At 36.9% G+C, this 20,873-nt stretch overlaps 1 protein-coding gene across 1 annotated transcript in view; it reads left to right on the forward strand.

The window, feature by feature from the left end:
* Window positions 1–7,912: 7,912 nt before the first annotated feature.
* Window positions 7,913–20,873, forward strand: part of FBLN7 (fibulin 7) — a 78,477-nt gene continuing 65,516 nt past the window's right edge. Inside the window, exon 1 of the mRNA XM_074287691.1 lies at window positions 7,913–8,202. Coding sequence (XP_074143792.1) covers window positions 8,128–8,202 — 75 coding nt within the window. The 5' untranslated portion in view covers window positions 7,913–8,127. The remainder of the gene's footprint in view (window positions 8,203–20,873) is intronic.

A 20,873-nucleotide genomic window follows, 5' to 3' on the forward strand; every position in this document is an offset into this window, starting at 1 on the left:
TGTTTAAATAATTCTTGGATGGTTAATTTATTAAGTATATAGCAGAAGAATAGACAAGCTCTCCAAAGGACATCTTCATTTAGAGTAAGCTGAACCTGCTTTCTCTCAGAACAGCAAATTTTCTGGTACTACAGCTCAAGCTTTTTAACAATGATACTTCATATTGAATAGAGAAATGAAAATTAAAATAACTCTGAGGTACCACCTTGTCCCTATCGAATTAGCAAGCGTGGAAGAAAAAGAAACCGATAAATTTTAGAAAGGATGTGAGAAAATAGATTCATTTGAGAAAGAAAAAAAAAACAAGCAAACAACAATAACACAGGTGAAAATATTATGTTGTGATTCACATTCAGTCTCCATCTGGATGCAGATGGCTCTCTCCATCACAAGTCTATTGGAATTGCTCTGAATGATTTCATTGTTGAAAAGAGCCAAAGCCTATCACAATTGATCGCAACATAATCTTGTTGCCATGTACAACGTTCTCTTGGCTCTATTCATTTCACTTAGCATCACTTCACATGTCTCCCCAAGCCTTCCTGAAATCATCCTGTTGATCATTTCTTATAGAACAATATATTATATTCATTTGCCATAAATTATTCAGCCATTCTCCAACTGATGGGCATCCACCCAATTTCCAGTTTTTTGCCACTACAAAAAGGGTTGCCACAAACATTTTTGCATTTTTGGGTAAGACTTCAATCTCTAAACAAGATACCAATATAAAATATTGTGCTTTAAGATGGTATATCAAAGATAACAAAGCCAAATTTTGGTTTTTCTTACATAATACCTTATTCATGATAGAATACAATATATATTTGTTAATTGATTAATTAGTTCACATCTTCTCACTTACCATTAAGTTAATTGGAGCAGGACTGTGATATAGTGGGAAGAGTACTGGATTGGGTTCTACTTTTAGCTCCACTAATAAACAGCTCTGTAACTTTGGACAAGTTACTCCATCTATCAATCAATAACAAGATATGGAAGTTACTAAAAAAGTTAATGTTTTTCTAGACTGCATTAATAATTGTTTACATGTATAGCGTGCTTATTATGTCAGGCACTGTGCCAAATGCCTTATAAAATGATCTTATTTGCTCCTTACCTAACCCTGAAAGTTAGGTACTATTATTATCCCCATTTTATAGATGAAACTGGGGCACATGGAGGTTGTGACTTTCTCAGGGTCACACATCTAATAATCAGATTTCAAAATTCAGGTCTTCCTGACTGTTAGTCCAGTGCTCTATCAATTGCATCTCTTAGCTGCCCTTTTATTAAAGGGAGTTTGTGTCCAGCATTAGGGAGGTGATGCTGCTGCTCTGCTGAGCCCAAGAGAGTATGCCTGGGGTCTTGTGCTCAGTTCTGGGCACCCTGGAAGGGATGGGGAACAGCAATCTGGAGCACATCCAGCAGAAAGCGACCAAGAGAATAGAAGGGATGGAGAACATATCAGGTGAGGATCAGCTGGAGGAACTGGGTTGTTAAGCGTGTAAAAGAGAAGACTTCAAGGAGATATTATTATAGATATTGTCACATGAATAACTAGACCTTAGAATAGAACCTCAGGTCTGGAGTTGGGAAGGTTCATCTTTCTGAGCTCAAATCCAGTTTCAGATTTACTTACTGTAAGTCTTACTAGCTATGTGACCCTGAGCAAGTCACCTAACCCTGTTTTCCTCAGTTTCCTCATCTGGAAAATGAGCTGGAGAAGGAAATGACAAACACTCCCACATCTTTGCCAAGAAAATACCAAATGGGGTCACCAAGAGCAGGACATGACTAACAACAATATGCTGAATAGGGATTCAGCTTGTTTGGCTTGACCTCAAACTAGGCATCATTAGCCATAATGAGTGGAATTTGCAGAGACAAGATTTTTGTAATGAACAATGTGCTATCCAGAAGCAAAACATGTCTCCTTAAGAACTCCAGTGAGTTTTCCCCTCATTAGTTGTCAAGGCCAAATAACCTCTTGGTGGAGATGTTGTATCTGTGTTTCTCTCCCTCCTTCTCTTCCTCCCTTCCTGGCTTCTTCCCTCTGTCTCTGTCTCTGAAGTAGGGGTTGTGTAGGCACAACCTAGGTTAGAGTTAGTAGGTCCTTAATAATTACTGATTTATTGTTAGCATTTCATCCAACATACATTAATTTCTCTCTTCTTCAAGATACTTTTCCCTCCTTGTTTTTTGTAAAACTGTTCTCTCTTGGGATTACCTGTCTAGCTTAACTTCTTAAGTCTCCTCTATTCTAACCAAATTAATCTCTTTTCTGTTGTTTCCTTGCATAACATTTCATCATCAATGCCTTTATGTAAGTTGTCTTCCATGTGTTCAGCCACCTCACAGAAAACCTAAGTTCCTTCTAGGTTCAGCTCAAACCACACCCTATAGGAAGCCTAATTGGTAGAGTTCTGGAAATAATTTCATATTTACTTTCCCTAGATTTTTATTCACGTTTCTGGGTAATGTCATCTTCCTTGTTCGTTGAGAGCATTTGTATCCTTAGTGCCTAATGCACATTGTAGATACAATAAATGGCTGCTGAATAAATGAGTCCTATTTTCTGAGGATGTTGAATTAGAACAGTTCCTCCTCATTCTAAGAAAGCATAGTTATATGTTTCTTTTTGACTTTCAGCATAAGATTGACTGAAAATATTTCTCCAAAAGGTTGGGGTCAAAAATGATGACATAAGGGGCAGCTAGGGGGTGCAGTAGATAGAGCAGCAGCCCTGAATTTAAAAGGACCTGAGTTCAAATTTGATCTGGTCTCAGACACTTAACACTTACTGGCTGTGTGACCCTGGGCAAGTCACTTAACCCCAATTGCCTCAACAAAAAAATAAATAAATAAATTTTAAAATGATGACATACTTAAACATGTAGAATTTTTAAAAATTTCATGTTACATGACAATGATTTACATGATTTTACTTACATAAACTATAATAGATTAGTCACTATCTTGGGATAGGGGAAGGGAAGAGAAGGAGGGACAGAATTTGGAGCTCAAAATTTAAAAAAATGTTTAAAATGTAATTGGAAAAAATTTCTATGTAAAAAAATTCTTAAAATAATCTTTGAGTAAAATATTAATACTCATTCACTATTAAAACATTGTTGTTTACCTTAATAACTGAAGGATATAATGGAAAAACAAGGGAAATGAAAGAATAAAATAATAACGCACCTTGAACAGAATAAGCACTCAGAAAATATTTGTTAAATGGATAGATATAATACTAAGTTCATTCTATTTCTATCAAGTCCTAGGTCCCCATCTCTCTATCACTGATTGCAAGATCATGGGATTCAGAGTTAGAAAGAACCTTGAACCTCTCATTTTACATATAAGGAAACAGAGAGAAGGGACTTGTCCAGTCATACTATACTTAATTTACTAGTAAGTAGTATAAACAGGACCTGAATACTTGTTTGGATTAAATGAATGAAAGAATGAATGAATTTTCTATTCTTGTTCAGTTGCATCTAACTCTTCCTTTAGAGTTGTCTTAGCAAAGATAATAGAGAGGCTTACCATCTCCTTCTCTAGCTCATTTAACTAGTGAGGAAACTAAAGCATACAGGATTAAATGACCAGGGTCACATAGCCAATAAGTACCTGAAGCTGGATTTTAACCCAAAAAAATGACTCTTTTTGACTCTAGGGTTGATGCTCTATCCTTTGTCCTATAAGAAGCTGTATTTGGTCACACAGTGTCAGATCAGATTTGAACTCATGAACATGAGTCTTCCGGATTCCAAACCTGGGCCAAGATTTTAAAAGTACTTATTGAGTGCTTATCATGTACCAAGAAGTATTTTAAGTGTCAAAAATAGAAACAGAAAAGCACAGCAGTCCCACAGGCCATCTCCCACTTCCAAGTAGCTTGGCAGGCCATCCCCCTTACTTGGAGTATGCTTAAGGACTTCACCTTCTAATGGGGGAGACAACAATTCTGTGTACTTTTAGTTTCAAGTCAGATATAAAAAATCTTATCTTCAAAGTGCAAGAGAAAAGTGTATATTAATACATCTTTATTGTCATTTTTTTTGATAAAACTTTATCTCTTTCTGATATTGAACCATATTTAACAGAGTCAAGTCCTTTAGTATTAAGAACTTGGAGATCACTGTACTAAGCTGTCTCTCAAAGTTTTGGTCTATAGTAATCTTGATGTAGCATATCCATGTAGCATTTTTTTTTCTCCATGGAGACCAATGTGCTTTTGCACTATTGTTCTCAAATTCTTGAGTTACCAAATATCCATTAAATAATAATAATAATAATAATAATAATAATAATAATAATAATAATAATAATAATAATAATAATAGTTGACATATCTTGTTTGAATTTTCACAACAACCCCTGTAAGATAGGCGATGTTGATATAATTCTCTTCATTTTAATGATAAGGAAACTGAAACTCAGAAAATTCGATCAAGTGCCCACAGGACACAACTGGCAGATATCACAGGGCATCTTCTGAATCCAAATCTAGCATGCTTTCTATCAATAATGTTGCCTCGTTAAAAAATGAACATCTTCCTTTCCTGCCCCTCTCATAACTTCCTTCTAGCTTTTAAAATTTACAATTATAAGGGCTGAAGCTAAAGGACCTGAAAGCTAACTTTGAATCATCCCTTCATTTCATGGTTGAGGAAACTGAATCTAAACTGAGAAGGAATTATCCAAAGTCACAATTGGTAGAGAGCTGAAATCTAGCTCTCCCAATCTCCAGTCTAAGAATTTCTACTATATTTGCTTGACATTGTCAATTTTATTTGGGACTTTACATATTTAGGAAGATATATATGTTCACATATATCCACAGTATATATAGGAATATTGACACACATATGTAAGCATATACTTATGTATATGTACAAATGTACAAATACATATACTTGTGACTGTGCACACAGATACTCACACACACACACACACACACACACACACACACACATATATATAACATTTATCTTTCTATCTATCCATATTTATATCTATGAAGGTGGTATTGAGGGAAGACTAGGACCTCTGGTGTGAAGACTTGTCAAACATTTTTTAACATCTACCTTTGGTATCTACCTTCCACCAAACTCTCACCTATGGCTCCAAGAAGCTCTAATATTTTCTTAGCTGCCACACCTGATAAACAATCCCAGCAGACAGGCTAAACCAGATTAAAGGTAACTGACAGGTCCCAAACCCACTGGTGATTTTGAGGGATGTCTACTGCAAGTACAATGGAATGGGTAGATCTATTGCAAGCATGGCGGAATAATGCCAGAACAAATTGTTCCAACAGCCATAAAGGCAGTTGAAATTGGCCCTGTAGAATGTTTAGAGCTTGATCAGACATTGAAGAACCCAAGGTGGGTCACTGCTTGCCATTTCTGGTCATCTTGACTGCATTTTGATGACTCTGGAAGAGAGAGTGAGATGACTTTGTACAACACTGCCTCACTTAAATCCAGTTCGTGTGCAAGTCAAGACATCATCCTCATTTTTGTTTTTGAAAATAAAGGATGATCAACAATCTATACCAGTATCTATATCCATCTATTTTTCTAACTCTATCTATCTATCTATCTATCTATCTATCTATCTATCTATCTATCTATCTATCTATCTGTACCTTCACAGCTCCCAATCTTCTAAATGGATCTAAAATCTCAATAACATGTGTTCTTCTTCCTTTGTATTGTGCTTACTTTTGTGTATATATCCTCTCCCAATAGAATGTGAGTTCTTTGAGATCAGGATCTATTTAATTTGTATTTCTAACTCTAGTATTGATTTCTGTTTTGATGAATACTTAATAAATTGAGTTGAAGTTTGATTATTTACCAGATCCTATTTACTAAAATGGGAAAGTAATTTTTGGGTGGTCCTTAGCTAAGTAATTCCTTGCTTATTTAAAGTTTTGTTGCATTTTTCTAACGGGCAGTGGGTTTTAAAACCATAATGCTTATTTCTAGTTGTCATAACTTCTCAAGCACTAACAGTATGCTCTACAAAAAAAGATCAGACTTTGCTCTTGGTCAGATACTTTTGAAAAAATATTATTCCAAATTAAATAATGCTATATTTCCAAAGAAATACAGAGTGAAAGAGGAACAGTTTACATCCCTGACTGTAGGAAGGACCTGACCAGAAGTATTGTCTATTTAGTATTTTCAAAATGTGCAGAAAATGACAGTCCTCTGATTTTCTTATTAACAAAATGCAATTGTGGCCTACAATCCACACTGCCCTGCAAATTTGCCAACACTCTCTCTTTAGAAGAAGGGAGAACAGCTGGTTATCTTTAGAATATCCCCTCAATTATCCTATTGTCCCTAAATGGAGTGGGGCAGTTAGGTGGCATAGTGGAGAGAGGGCCAGAGTTGGAGTCAGGCAGGCTCATCTTCCTGAGTTCAAATCTGCTCTTAGACACATATTAGCTGTGTGACTCTGGGAAAGTCACTTAACTTTGCCTCAGTTTCCTCATCTATAAAATGAGTTGGAGAAGGAAATGGCAAATCACTCCAGTATCTTTGCCAAGAAAATCCTAAAAATTCCAAAAAGTTGGAAACAACTGAAAAATGAGTGAACAATAAAAAATAGAGTAGTTCCTGGGTGCTGTACTCACTGACTTGAGGTCAATCCCCTGCCTCTAGGAATTTATACTTCCACTCAGAAAAAAAATTCAATAGACAGTGTATGAAGCACCTACTAAGTGCAAGGGGCATATGTATGTGTGTGTGTGTGTATGTAGTGACAGAGGGCCATTCACAATGATATGGATTCAAATTCTACCTTTGATTTCCTGATCATGTAACTAAGGACAAAGTACTTAACCTTTTTGGATATGATGACATCACAGTTCCTAAATATTGACGGCATTGTGCCATATTAGGGAATATAAATTAAAACTAGTCCCTGAATATCTGAGAAAGAATGTAATCTATCTGGTTTAAAAGATATAAAATGTTCATCTTTTCTAGAATGATTTTTTTAAAAAATGAAGAGTAAGTCAACTTTAGCTCGATGTAATGAAAAAAAGCACATAATTTGGTATCCAAGGTCCTGGGTTTGGATCCCTTAATTAATGTGAACCTCTTAATTAATTCCTAAGTGACCTAAGGTCAATTGATTCACTTTGGAGTCGCAGTTCCCTCATCTATTAAAACAATGGGGTTGGGCTCATTGATCTCTAAGGCCACTGGCAGCTCAAAAACTCCTCTGAAATTATTCCCAGCTCTTGGAGCTCTTGAGAAAAATACAGTTTTTTAGCCTTTTCTCTTGGGTGTTAATTTTCAGCTCTTTAGTAATTTTTATGGTTCTTTCTATATCCCCAGAGAAATCACCAACTGGCATGACTTTAACAGCCAACAAGGACATGTGTCCTGTTCTCTCCCAAGAGATTTCTATCATCTCTTTTCTATCAGATGCTGAAAGAATGTGGTGGTTGTTCTCAGAGGCTTTCTCTGCAGGAGCAGCCCTTCTCTTTTGGATGCGACAAAGAAGGAAGGAGAATTTCAGCTGCCTTTGAAGACGGTGCAGGCTACAAAAAGGTCCCGTTTGCATCTCCCCGCCTTTCCCTTCCTCCCCGAATCCAGGAAAGGGCCTGGGGACTTAGCCAGCAATTTGGCAGGCAGAGACATATGCTTGGTAGTGTCCTCTCCCCTCCTCCCCCCCCCCCACTCCCTACAACTTGAGGACTGGCACAGGCTTTGCTGGGTATTTGAGTGGGAGGAATGGAATCAGAGCCAAACCAAGCCACTTAGGTGTTAGCTCATAAGCCCTCAGAGCAGCAGCAACCTCTGCATCTGGGACAGCAACAGCTGTAGCAGCAGCAGCAGCAGCGGCGGCGGCGGCGGCAGCCCCACAACTACGAGCTGGGTGCACAGAAAAGTGCTTGCAAAAGCAAGAGTAGCTGATGCTTCCCAGCCTTTAATATCCTTGACAAGCAGTTGGAACTCTCCAAGGCGTCCTAAGCTAGAGTACTGCTGGATTCCTATTGTTGTCAGGGCTTTGGACCCATTTAAGACAATCTTGAGGGAGGGTGGGGGAAAAAAGAAGCACTTTTCCTCTCTGCAAAGAAACTCAGAAATTAGCAAGATGATTTCAGGATCTCAATGTGCCTTGTTCTTTTTCTTGTCCTTCATTGCCTGTCAAGGATCTCCAGCATCTCAGGTAAGAAGGTTTTCCTGGAGGATTTCATGGCTGAGAGTTTGGTGTCCCTCCACCTCTCACAAGTGGAAGATGCTAGCTCCAGGTGCATAAGCCCTTGGGCTTTTTTCACATTTCATGTTGGTGCTTTGGTGAGGGGCTGAGGGGATGGGGACAGATGAGAAAATACTTTAGACTTTGTGTCTTTAAAGAAGCACATTTTACTAACTTTTTAAAGCATGTATCTAATTCTCCTCATGTGCCACACAGGTCTTGCCTACAGGTAGGTGGATGTATTTGCCAACTAGTAACTGATCAACTCTATGAAGAAAATGACTTGGAATATGCTCGCACAAGCTTAAAAAAGTAGTTACACACATGATGATTTGTGGGAGATTTCTAACTGATTGTCCTTGCAATGTTTCAACAGGAATCCTGTCCTCTTGTTAACCTTGAAATATCTCCTACCCTGGACAGGTGCTTGCTCCCTATTGAAAATACTATCATAGATATTTTCCCTCTCTTGTGAGAGGCAGAATGGTATAAGGGATAGAAAACTGGCCTTAAATAAGATCATGAAGATCTGTGTTCAAATCTTACATCTGATACTTAACTGGCTGTGTGATCCTGGATCAATCAATTAAATTCCCAGTGCTCTGGGTAAATTTTTAAGATTATAAATTGCAGGGAAAGTGCTGACCTGATTTGATGGAAGGAATTTCCCAATGGAAGAGATACCAAGTAAAACACAGATCTAGTTCCTAATACTGCCTCAAAATAAACATCTTGTCTCTGTGATTGTTCCAGGAGAATCAGAGAGAAGTGACTAACATTTTCTATAAGGACATTTGGAGTTTGGATTTGTATTTCGTTTCACTTAGAGAAAAGGACAACTTGCCTTTCTGTTTTTCTAATCTGGCTGCTCTTAATCATTGAAAGAATTCCAAAGGATTATGCCATATCTAAAAATGACAAATTTTCCTTTTTTTGACTCTTGGTCTGATACTTGTGTGGTAGGTTTCCTAGGTAAGATAAGATTGGAACTTCTTTGGATGCACATTATTTTCAGACAGGGACAATAGGGAGGAACAATTCTGGGAAACTAGAGAATTTTGCAGGATCTATATAGCTATAGCTTCCAACGTTAGTGAACTTAGGGGACTTATGGCCATTGTTGTGCTGGTTATAATACTTAGGATATCAGTTGTTTCACTGCACTACTTTGGCAACATTTTCTATATATTGGACTGGATCTCCTGAATAAGTGATCTGTTGGACAAGACTAAGTACCATGTTTTGACAGATACATCAATATATTTGAAACACTTAAGAGATGATGAGTGCCTAATAGGGGAGCAGGTTACTTAAATTACTGTTTTTCCTAAGGAATTACTCAACAAAGATTACAGAATTTCAGAGTTGGAAAGTATCACAGTGGTCTGACTCATGACCTCATTTAATCCATTTCCATTTAATCTTTTTCTCCCATCTTCCAGAGAGTCAAGTCAAGTCAAATCAGAAAACATTTATTAAGTATCTGTTATGTGACAGGCACTCCAGAGAAAGCTAGTATAATCAGTAAAAAAAAAAAAATGTCTTGGAAAAGCAGCTAGAACTTGGACCCAGGGTAATTAGTTGACAATCTTGGCTGTGTTACTAATCATATGACTCTGGATAAGTCATTTCACATCTATAAAAGGGATAGCTATCTCAAAGAGTTGCTATGTGGGAAGTACTTGAAAATACTATAAAATATGAGTCATTAGTAGATGAAAAAATTGAGTTTAATCAGACTTTACTGCTTGGCTCCAAATTCTTGGCAGATCTGATCCTTTATCAGATCATACTAGCAAGGTGGTCTGAGAAACTTCCAGAGAATCCTGATTTCCTGCCCCAGATTATAGGAAGGGTGAGAAGAGCTCCAAAGGATCAGTCTTCAAGTGGCTGTTTATTGAACCCCAATAGATTGTAGGCTCTTTGAGGGCGAAGGGTTGATTTGTTTTTGTCTTCAAGAAGTGAGGGTAGAGGTTAGAGAGTCAGCTTTCCAGTCAAGAAGACCTGGTTGTTTTGACTTGCACTGGTTACTGGGGTAAGACCCTCACCCTCAGTGCTCTAGATGCCTCTAAGAAATGCAAAATAGGTACTGATATGCCTTGATAGAGGGACCTTCATTCCCTGAAAATTTTCTAAATGAACTAACTCAAAATTTCAGGCTTTATCCCCTCTCTATCCCTAGTATATGGCACATATCAAGCAATTGATAAATACTTGCAATTTATAAGGAATATGGGGAATATAAGAGAAGGAAAAGGTTGTTGCCAATGGTCCTAGATCTTCATGAAGAAAATTAGATAATTATAGTGAGTGGGTGAGGGAGGAGAAGGAAAACTGTTAGTCCTGATGGCAGCAATCTGGCTAATTAATTTTGTATTGTTTAGTATTATATTACCACTTGTTGGCTGTAAATAATAGATAAGTGATTAGACCTAATATTGCTAATGTGAAGAAACTATAGGAAAATGTCTTCTCATAGAAAAGAAAAGTGTCCTTAAGCAGGGCAATGGAAAGCAATTCCTCAATTGTTCAGTGCTTGTTCAGTGCTGTCCTTCCATTCTTATCTTCATCAGCTTTCTCACTTTTGGCTTCTCTCTTCCAGCATTTCCTATACCTCCTCACCCTATCCATCTTCCAACTCTCAATCATTCCTAACTTATTCTTTATCTCTTTGGCCCAGTTATAAAACTCTGTGTTAATTAGTTATACCCCAGTTGATTGAGGTGCATATGACTGTGTGATCTGCTTGTCTTGTGGTCCAATTCTCCTCATGAATATATAAGTAATAATAATGCTTTTAATGAAACAATGAAAATGCAGAGGACTGAATGTATGGGAGACATTTTGTTGAAGGAGAACCCTCAAAGTTATGTTTTGTGTTGCCAAGTTAAATGCTTTTTGAAAAAACAATTTAAGAATAAAAAAGAAAAAATTCTTTTCACTTTTTAATTAGTTGCCTGACTATAAATATGTGTGCTGTCTTTTAGAATTTCTTGCCCTTTTGTTGCTTTCTTAAATTTTCATCAGTGATTTGTTCATTTTTGCATATGTTAAAATCATTTTTATATTTTATCAAATGAGAAAATAGATCACTGAACAGTTGATGAGTTTTATATGTTATTGATAATGTCTATGATATTTTCAGTCATTTAGAAAGGTTTTTCCATCAGCTGTTCATCTTTACTTCCTTTTCCTTGTTATGGGTATCGAGATATCAGTGATGAAAATAGATTGATATTGAAACATTACTCTTTTAAAAATATATTTGCAATTTTTCTTTTGCATCTAAAAATTCTGATCCTACAACTTTATTGATGCTCACTGGCTTGTGAGGTGTACTCATACTCCTCTACCAAGACAATTTACAAATAAATGTGTTTATTTTCTAAAGTTGTTTACCATATTTTTTTGCTTGAAGAGAGCAAATATTTGCAGGTTCAAGTAATTTCTGATCTATTTTTATCTCTTTGTGATGCCAATTGCTTTTCAGTGGTTAAACTTCTGTAGGGAAAAGTAATCAAAGACAATTGTCTTTTGCTTTATTCATTTCTAATTATTCAGCATCAGTAGTTTGCTTTCCTCACACTATAGTAAAACTAGTCTGTGCCTTTGAATTAGGGGGTTGAAAAGAAGAGAGATACTGAAAAGGGGAATATAATGACTTTTGTGAATTTGATATTCTGAAGGAGGGATCTCCATTGGTTCTCAATTGGTGGTAGTAGTAAATTACCCAAGGGAGCACCACGGGAAATTCTTTCAGAGGCTTTCTGTTTGGGGGCTGACTTGAATTTGTTTCATAACAATGGTGACAAGGGGAAATAATAACATGACTTTTCTTTTTGTCCAAATTGAGAAGCTATTTTTATTACAGAACTGATATTATCTTTGTAGCACTTCATAAACTCTTCACTCCACTCTGCTTCCTTAAATCATGCCACTAATTTTCTTTTTCCCACTTGTACCTGTGTATTCCTCATTTCAGAGCTGAGACTAAGAATTTTTGTACTTGGGTCAAGGAGGATAATGGTTCTAGAGTGGGAATGTGGGCTGGAAGACAGATTGTGGGGAGGGTAAGGTGAAGTAGGAAATGTGCCCCAGAGAGTGCTTTTGTCAACACTCTGGAACAAAGCCCTAGTTGTCTTACCTATGTTATGGATTTCTCATCTTTATCTCAATCTTATTTTTCATAATGCCAGCTGAAAAAAAACCAGGTGAATGTAAAGAAGGGGGAAGAAAAATTACATGAGTAGTTCAAGGGATTCTCTATTGTAGTTTTTCCCAGTCACTTTCTCTTAGTCAATGGGAAAAGTCATAGATGAATCATGGTGAAAGAACTGAGTCAAAAGCTGATTTAGAGTCAGGGACCTAGGTTGATGTTAAGGATATTTTTTGTTTTTCTTTTATTGTTTGGATTAAGTGACTTGCCAACAGTCACACAGCTAATAAATGTCTGTGATCAGATTTGAATTCCAGGTTCTTCTGACTTCAGAGCTGATGCTAGATGCACTGTGCCATCTAGTGCTCTATGGTTGTGAATTTTTAAAGACTAAAAAGAGAAATTACAGTGGCTTTCAGTACCTTGGGCAAAGAGCAAGTCAAAGAGTTCTCCACCTGTTGGGCTGCATGACAGATTTTTAGATTTTAACTTATGATGTAAATAACCATAATAATAGCTACATTAGTTAGTAGTCTATGATATACAAAATGGACCTGGCATATCTATTGGTTATCATTGTTTTGGAAAAAAAGATTTTATTGATATATTTTGTTTTATTTACATCACCTGTGTTTTCCCCATTCCTCTCCATCCCTTTCCAGAAGTCTATGCCTTATAACAAAGGACATAAAAAAGGAGAGAAAATAGTAAAGAATAACTTTAAGTTGGTAACAGCTTAGGATGAAAAGAGATAAAGAGGGAAAAAAAAGAAGGAAAACATTTTTTGAATGCAGGAAAGATTTATTTTACATTCTTACAAGAATGGGTATACCCCAATTCCATACAATGGGAACCCACCTGCAGAAGCCAGGTCGAGCCTTTTTATGGGGTTTAATTAACCTTACTTCAGGAAAGCATTTATTGATGTGTTTGGCACTGTGCCAAGGGCTAGGGATTCAAATATAAGCAAAAATAAAGGTGGTTTGGATGGCTCACAAATTAGAGGCTAGAAGGTGGAGGTAAGAGGTAGAAAAGTCTGGAGAATTAGGGGAGCTAAAAAGATCAAGTGAAGAATACGTTGGTGGTCCAGAGCAGGGATGAGATGGGAACCAAATATTCTTTCCACCACATCATCAGTCTTTTCAAGAGCTACACATCCCTGTCCTAGAGCACCTCTTTTTCAAAATCCATCTTAATCCTTAACTTTCAAGATAAATCCTAACTGTTTTGTAGTAGTCTCTTGTTCTAGCTGTTGTTTGGTGGGGTCTTGGTGAAGGCCCTTTGAGCAAAGTTCAGTCTTCTAACAAAGAACTTATTAGAGAAAAAACACATTCCAGGAATTAGAAATTTTTTCCATCTAGTAGGACCTCTACTCCCCACTTCCCAACAAGTGCTGTATATGATAAGATGAGTTTTCTCTTTTGAAAACTTATTAAAGAGGAAACCTAAAAGATTTTTAAACAAATTTAAAAAATTAAAAGATCCTTGCAATGGAAGAGAATTTCTTAACTCAGGACCAGGATTCTGGAACTTGTATAAGCAGATTTTTGAAGCCAGGTGTTTGAAAATTAAGGATTATATTTAGTAAACAAATATCAATCCATGAAGAAGGGGTATTTTGGGGGGTGTGGGTTGTTAGCAGTTGATAACCATGAGTCAGGGAGGACTACTGGGAGGAGGAAGTAGGGGTGCCTTGGACATCTGTTCCCCAAAGGGGGAAAGAAGTGTAGGAGCTTCTTCTTTACTCAGCAGGACACTCCTTCCACAAGGGCTCCAGCTGCCATCATGGCTTTCATCAAAACTCATCTAGGACTCCTGAAGTCAGCAATATCATCATTAAGGTGCTATTAAAGTTCCATTCAAATGGCATCTTCTACATAAGTAGAGACTGCAGTCCAGGCCCTAGGGGCAGTAAGTACAAAGGCACAGTACATGTGAGATGCTGTATGTGTGTGTGCACACATATATGTATATTATTGTTATTGTTTTTAGCCATTATTGCACCACACCTCTTCTTTTATTAATTATTATGCTAACTAATTTCAGGTATACTTGAATTTTATTAAGAAAAGCTCAAGTCAAAGGAAAGAATTATAGAAAAATATACATTTATATAGCATTTTATAAAGTGCTATGTCTTTGAGACTCAAGTGTTCAATGAGGTAAATAATGTAAATGTTATCCCATTTTATAGATAAGAAAACTGAGGCTGAGAGGGTTAAGTGACTAAGTCAACTAACCAGTGGGGTGTGTTTCCAATTCCAAGTCTAATACTTTTTCTGCTAAACTACAGTTACCTCTAATTATTCTAGGATTTCAAGTATCAACTCCATAGAGAAGAAGGTGTGTTTCGATAGGAGGCAGGAAGGGACTGGGCTTCCATGTTCTCCTGAAGTGCCTGGAATGCCATGCTGGTAAACCTTTGGAGGAGGGTGAGGACATTGGAAGGTCTAGAATTGAGAGAGGAAGACTCCAGCCAAAAACAGGGGCAGTTAAATGTCATGGAGAGGGGGTCCTAAAGAAGAGGGTCCTGGCATCGATCCAACAGCATAAAATGTCAGCAGGTCCTGGTCACTTGTCTTCCCACTGTATATATACGGAAAAGCTAAAAACTTCCACAACCGAATAAACTATATAGTGCTTAAAAGGGTAGGACACACTTTATATGTATTATTTGCATACTAGAATAATTAATGGTCATTATCTTTAGTTCCAAAACTATGCTTCTTCCTGGCTGCCTTATTTCTGTCAGGGGTACCCCATTCCTTCTACTTCAGCCATGTTGATGATGTCACCATCCATATCCAGTCAGTGGCCAAATCTTTTCTTTTGACCTCCCTAACGTCGCCTGTCCATATCTCCTCCCCACTCTCATTTCATCAACTCAAGGATCCACCTGTCTGCAATCTAGCCTCCATACAATTGCCCAAGTGATTTTCCTAAAATACTGCTTTGGCTCTTTCCTTGATAAACTCCAGTGATTCCTCAGCTCTAGGATTAAATAAAAATTCTCCCGACGGACATTTTAACCCTTTTAACCCAATCTATGTCTCCAGCTTTATTCCACACTACTTCCCTTAACTGTATCTCTGATCCATCTCTTTTTTCTCCATGTATGGCATTGCCTCTTTTGCCTCTTGTACAGATTATCTGGGATGTCATAATACCAATCTCTCTCAAGAGCCATCTCCTAATAGAGCCTCCTCCAATTCTCCCCTCCCTGAAATGATCTTGTATCTGTTTTCTCCTCTAATAGAACAAAACCTCCAAGAGGGCAGGAATTGCCTCAATTTTGTATATGTGTTCTCAGCAGCATACTCATATATTTGATTGTTTTTCATATTTAAAGATTCCCTTTGGCTCTGTGTGCCCATCCATCTGTGTCCTTGGCACCCAACAGGTACTTAATAAATTACTACTGATTGTTTCATTTGAGTCTGACAATAGCTCTTTGAAGTAAGTACTAATATACCCATTTTACATATAAAGAAACTGAGGCTCAGAAATGAGAAGTAAACTTAATCTTGGTCAAAATTCAGGCCATCTTGACATCCAAGACTAACACCCTGTCCTCCATGCTGCCTCTCCCAAAGTCACTTAGAAATTCAACAAAGATGAGAAGTTGAAATTCCTGCTTGTTGCTAAGGCGTTTCATGATTACAGTTATTTCCAGCATTTAATCAGTCACAGATGATTCCTAAGACCCCCCACCTACCCAGTGAGGACTGGAGAATGTGGCTGTCTCCACTGGAGCCCCCATATCAATGTCTTAAGAAATTAATTATATCATGATAAGTTGCTTACATAATATTCCATCAAAGGAAAAACCATAGCATCTTCAAGTTGGAAAGGGATATTGAAAGTTATTTAGCCCATCCTCCCACCCATTCCCAAGCATCCCTGACAGAGTAATTCATCGGACTTCCAGGATCACTAAATCAATCTCCCAGAAGTGGAAAGCCTAATGAAAACCATATATCAGTTCCCCCAAAGCCAGCCAACAAGAACTCTGAACCCCTGTCCTATTTGATCCATTGCCAGTAGACAGCTCCATTTCCTTCCAGTCCTTTGGCCTGGCTCTTTCTATGTCCTAAACTTCTTTATTTCCAAGTTCGACTTCATGAAGACATTGAATCATACATATTTGGAAGCTAAAAAAGAGAAAGACTAATTGTTCCTATTCTTTCCAAAAAGGGAGAGATTTACCTTATATCAACTCTATCCTGAAAAATGGTATAATTCCTTTTCTGTTGTTCAAATACTTCTAACAAGATCTGTTCTTTAGAAACAGCTGTTGCTATTCATATCCCAATTGTGATCTGGTTCTTGTCTTTGTTTTTTTCCAAATCCTGGCTCCGTTCTGATCTCGGTAGAGGTTTTCCCACTGTGGTGTTGAGTTGTGGCAAACAAATGATACTCTTTGCTAATGTGGAAAGACAAGATTAAAAAGAAACCATTAAAGTTGTTTGCATAGTGTAATGATGATGCCTGGGTGCTAGTGAAGAGAACAATCTTAGAAGAACTTGAGAAAAAGCCAGAGTAACTTAATCCTTCGAAAATGCATTTGAAACCAAGACTCTACCATGATCAAAAATCATACATAGCTCTCCATTACCAACAGAATAAAGTCTTAAAATCCTTGCTCATCCAGCAAGTCTTTCCATGATCTAACTTTTTAAAAAATCTTTTATCTTTTTGTTTTATTTTTTGTTACTTCCTTTTATACACCTTATACTGAGTATTGCTCCCAGTTCTCCCAATGTATCCCATGCTTTTCCAACATGAGCAGATTTCAGGTAAAAGGATGGCAAGATTCCATGGTATAGAATTCTTCAGAAGCCAGAGTAGGAATGCTGGGAAGCTGGAGGGGGGAATGAAATTCTGAAGATGCAAGAAGAATAATTCCAGTGGGCAGGAAATAAGGGAATTGTCCAAAGAGGCTGATGTGGATACACAGGGAATCCACTGATCAGCTGAAGATGAAAGAAAGGATGAGTAATGGAAGAAGAGTACAAATTGTTCTTGCCATCTTCTGAGAAGAGTGTCAGAAACCTTAAAGTTCAGAATTAGTTGAGGTAAAGAATGAAAACTAAGGATTAAAAAGAGGGAGGTAAAGGAGGATGAAGAATGAAGGAAAAAAATAGAAATAGGGCTGGATAATCTGGGGGAAGTGACCGTACCTAACTCAGAGTTACCCTACTTAAAATATATATATATATATATATATATATATATATATATATATATATTACATTCATCTTTCTACCAAAGAGGGAAATATTAAAATTGGATTGGACAGATGAAATACAGATAATCAGGATTCAGTCAAGGAGCATTTATTAAGCAGTTACTGTGTGCCAGGTGTTTTGCTACGTGTTGGAGATCCAAAGAAAGGTAAAAATATGGTCCTTGACTTCAGCGAACTTTACATATTGACTGAGTTGATATTAAAAATAAGTAGCAGGACTCCAAGAGATAACTGAGCTGTTCTTGGTGAATTCTGAGGCTTCTGAGGCAGATGGACTCCATTTCAGTCTTGAAAGAACCAACAGATGTGACTGCAGAGTCTTTTGAAAGATAACAAAATGGAGCAGTACCCCAAATTAGAGGACAAATGATGCTCCAATTTTCTTTTTTTTATAATAACTGACTCTTATCTAGGGCTTTAAAGTTTTCAAAGCCTTATACACAGTATATGTCATATACTATTATCCCCATTTTGCAGATGAGGAAATTGACACAAGAGAGGTTAAAAAATGGAATTAAAGTCACACAGATAGTAATAATCAGAGGCAGGATTTGAAGCCAAGCTTTATTTTATTTCAGAATTCCACCCTATTGTGCATTGCCTCTCTGTTATCCCAATTTTCCCAAAGAAAGAGAATATAGTCTACAAACTATTGACTAATGAGTTAGACTTGGATTCTTTGAGCTAAAGGGATGATTTGTGATCATATGAAAAAAAAGGAGGTGATGTTTAAAAGAAACCAGTATGACTTCCTCAAGAATAGGAAGACCTTTTTGGAGGCAATTGGAATTAAGTGACTTTTCCAGATAGTTGGTAAGCATATGAGTCTGGATTTGAACTCAGGTCCTCCCCTCACCACAGCTAATGTTCTAACCATTGAGAGGAACATCTATTTTTGCCACACTAACCCTAGTGCCCTTTTGGAAAGGGTTCTAAAGGGAAAGACCAGGGGGATAGTGAAGATGTAATAAATTTAGACTTTAGCAGTGAGTTAGGTGACCTTACACAGCCCTCACTCACTTAAATCCAACTCACTTACATGTCATGGCATCCCTCCTGATGCTGTGCTTGTCTTTGAGAATGAAGGACAAAAACAACAAGTATCGTGGACAAGATTCAGAGTTATGGGCTAGATAATTGGATTCAGAATTAGCCAAATGAGCAAAAGTTAAGAGTTTGATGACAACATGACTAATGGAGTGCCTCAGAGATTTGTACTTAACTTAATTTTGTCAATGAGTATAATAAGCAGCTGATTACTTGATTATCACAGTTTTGAATGTCATAAGGATGTGTTTGTGTATGTGAGTGTGTTTGTGTGTGTGTGTGTGTGTGTGTGTGTGTGTGTGTGTGAGAGAGAGAGAGAGAGAGAGAGAGAGAGAGAGAGAGAGAGAGAGAGAGAGAACTAGGATATTAGACAAAAGGATTAAAAAATATTGAAAGGATGGAACATTGAACCAAATCTAAGAGGATATTTCCCAAGTCATACTTGGGTTGAAAACATGAACTTCAAAAGCAAAATAGAAAGGAAAAATGGCCAAATAGCAATTTTTCTGGGAAAAAAAATAAGGGTTTCAGAGAATTTCAATATGAGTCAGTAACAGGATGTGGCAGTTGGAAGAGACAATGTAACCTTGATCATAAGATGATAATCCTTTCTTATAGCCTCCTGGTCCGATCTGGAGTTGTGTATCCATTTTTAGTTTCATTCCTAGGAAAGACATCAATAGGTTGGAGGGTACTCACAAGAAGGCAGTCATGGTACAGAAGAACCTTGGAATTATGTTTCATAGAGGTCATTTGAAGGAACTGAGATATCTAGGTTGGAAACAAGAAAATTTGGGCAGGATACATAATAGTTATTTTCAAGCATTTGAGGTACTACTATATCACGTGTAGGAAGGATTAGATTTGTTCTGCTTGACTCCAGAGGACAAAATGAGAATCATTGGGTAGAAGTTTCAGAGGAAAATTTTGGTTTAATAAAGGAAAAAAAGTTCAATTAGTTATCTTAAATTGGAATAGGAAGACTCAAGATTAGGGATCATGTCAGCTCTGTTGCTGAAAGGATTCTCATTCCCATGCTCTCTGAAGGAACTTTCACATGTTAAAGTCTTAACATTCTGTGATTCTATCTTTTCCTGTGACTTTGAGAAGATTCTCTGCCTGTCTTATTTCTCTCCTCATTCTCTCCACATTGGATCTTTTAACCATTCTTTAGGATCAAAGTCAAATGTCTCTGAAGTATTCCATTATGTTGCCTAAATCAATGTAATCTCTCCCACTAAACATATTTCTCTTTTAGCAATCTGTCTTTCCATTTAAAATTATTATTTGTATCTTAAATTATTTCTTGCTCAATTATTTGATAGACTGTTTCTTATTCATCTTTGTGTTGAGCAAAGTAACAACTATTTAATCACTCAATAAACATTTGTTGAAGAAATGTTTGTTGTTGAGATTAAAGTAATCCACAGATTCTTATACTAGGTTTTCTAAATATGGGTTTGTTTGATTTTAGTATAATGCTCAGCACACAATAGGTGTTTAATAAATGTTTGTTATAGTTTTGTTGACATGAATACCAAGATGAGATGGATATTATTCTCAGGTAGGATGGAGTTCAGATTTTCAGCACTTCATGTATGTAATCTAAATTGTGATCAAATCAAGTAGTACTTACCTTGGATCTTTCTGACAACTTTCTGGACTTATTTTTCCTTCTCTTTAAATTTTTTTGTTTATTAAGAATATTTGCTTATTAATAATTAATATGATTATTATATGACTGATTATGAATGAATAAACAGGGATTTAGTAACAAAAATACTAGATATGAAGCCAGATGATCTGTGGACCTTGCTGCTTACTATCCGTGACTTAGAATTGAAAGAGACATAAATAGTTGTTTTATTCAATCTATGCCTATAGGCTTCCTTTCTCCAATACTAGATCATGGAAGCTAGAGAATATGGGTTCAAATGCTGACTTTTGCTACTGACTATCTGTGATGTAGAATCAGAATTTCATAGTTGAAAGAGACATAAGTAGTTGTCTTGTTCAAATCATGCCATACAGGCTTCCCTTCTGCAATATACCCATCTTGTGGTCCTCCAACTTTACTTCGGTGCATCCCATTCTACTTTGGGATTATTTCTAATTGTTCAGAAAGTTTATTTTTTTTTTCTGACATGGTTCCAAACTTTGTTCATTTGAAATTTCCATATATTGCTTCTA

The sequence above is a fragment of the Sminthopsis crassicaudata genome, chromosome 2 (genome assembly GCF_048593235.1).
Source record: "Sminthopsis crassicaudata isolate SCR6 chromosome 2, ASM4859323v1, whole genome shotgun sequence".
Lineage (NCBI taxonomy): Eukaryota > Metazoa > Chordata > Mammalia > Dasyuromorphia > Dasyuridae > Sminthopsis > Sminthopsis crassicaudata.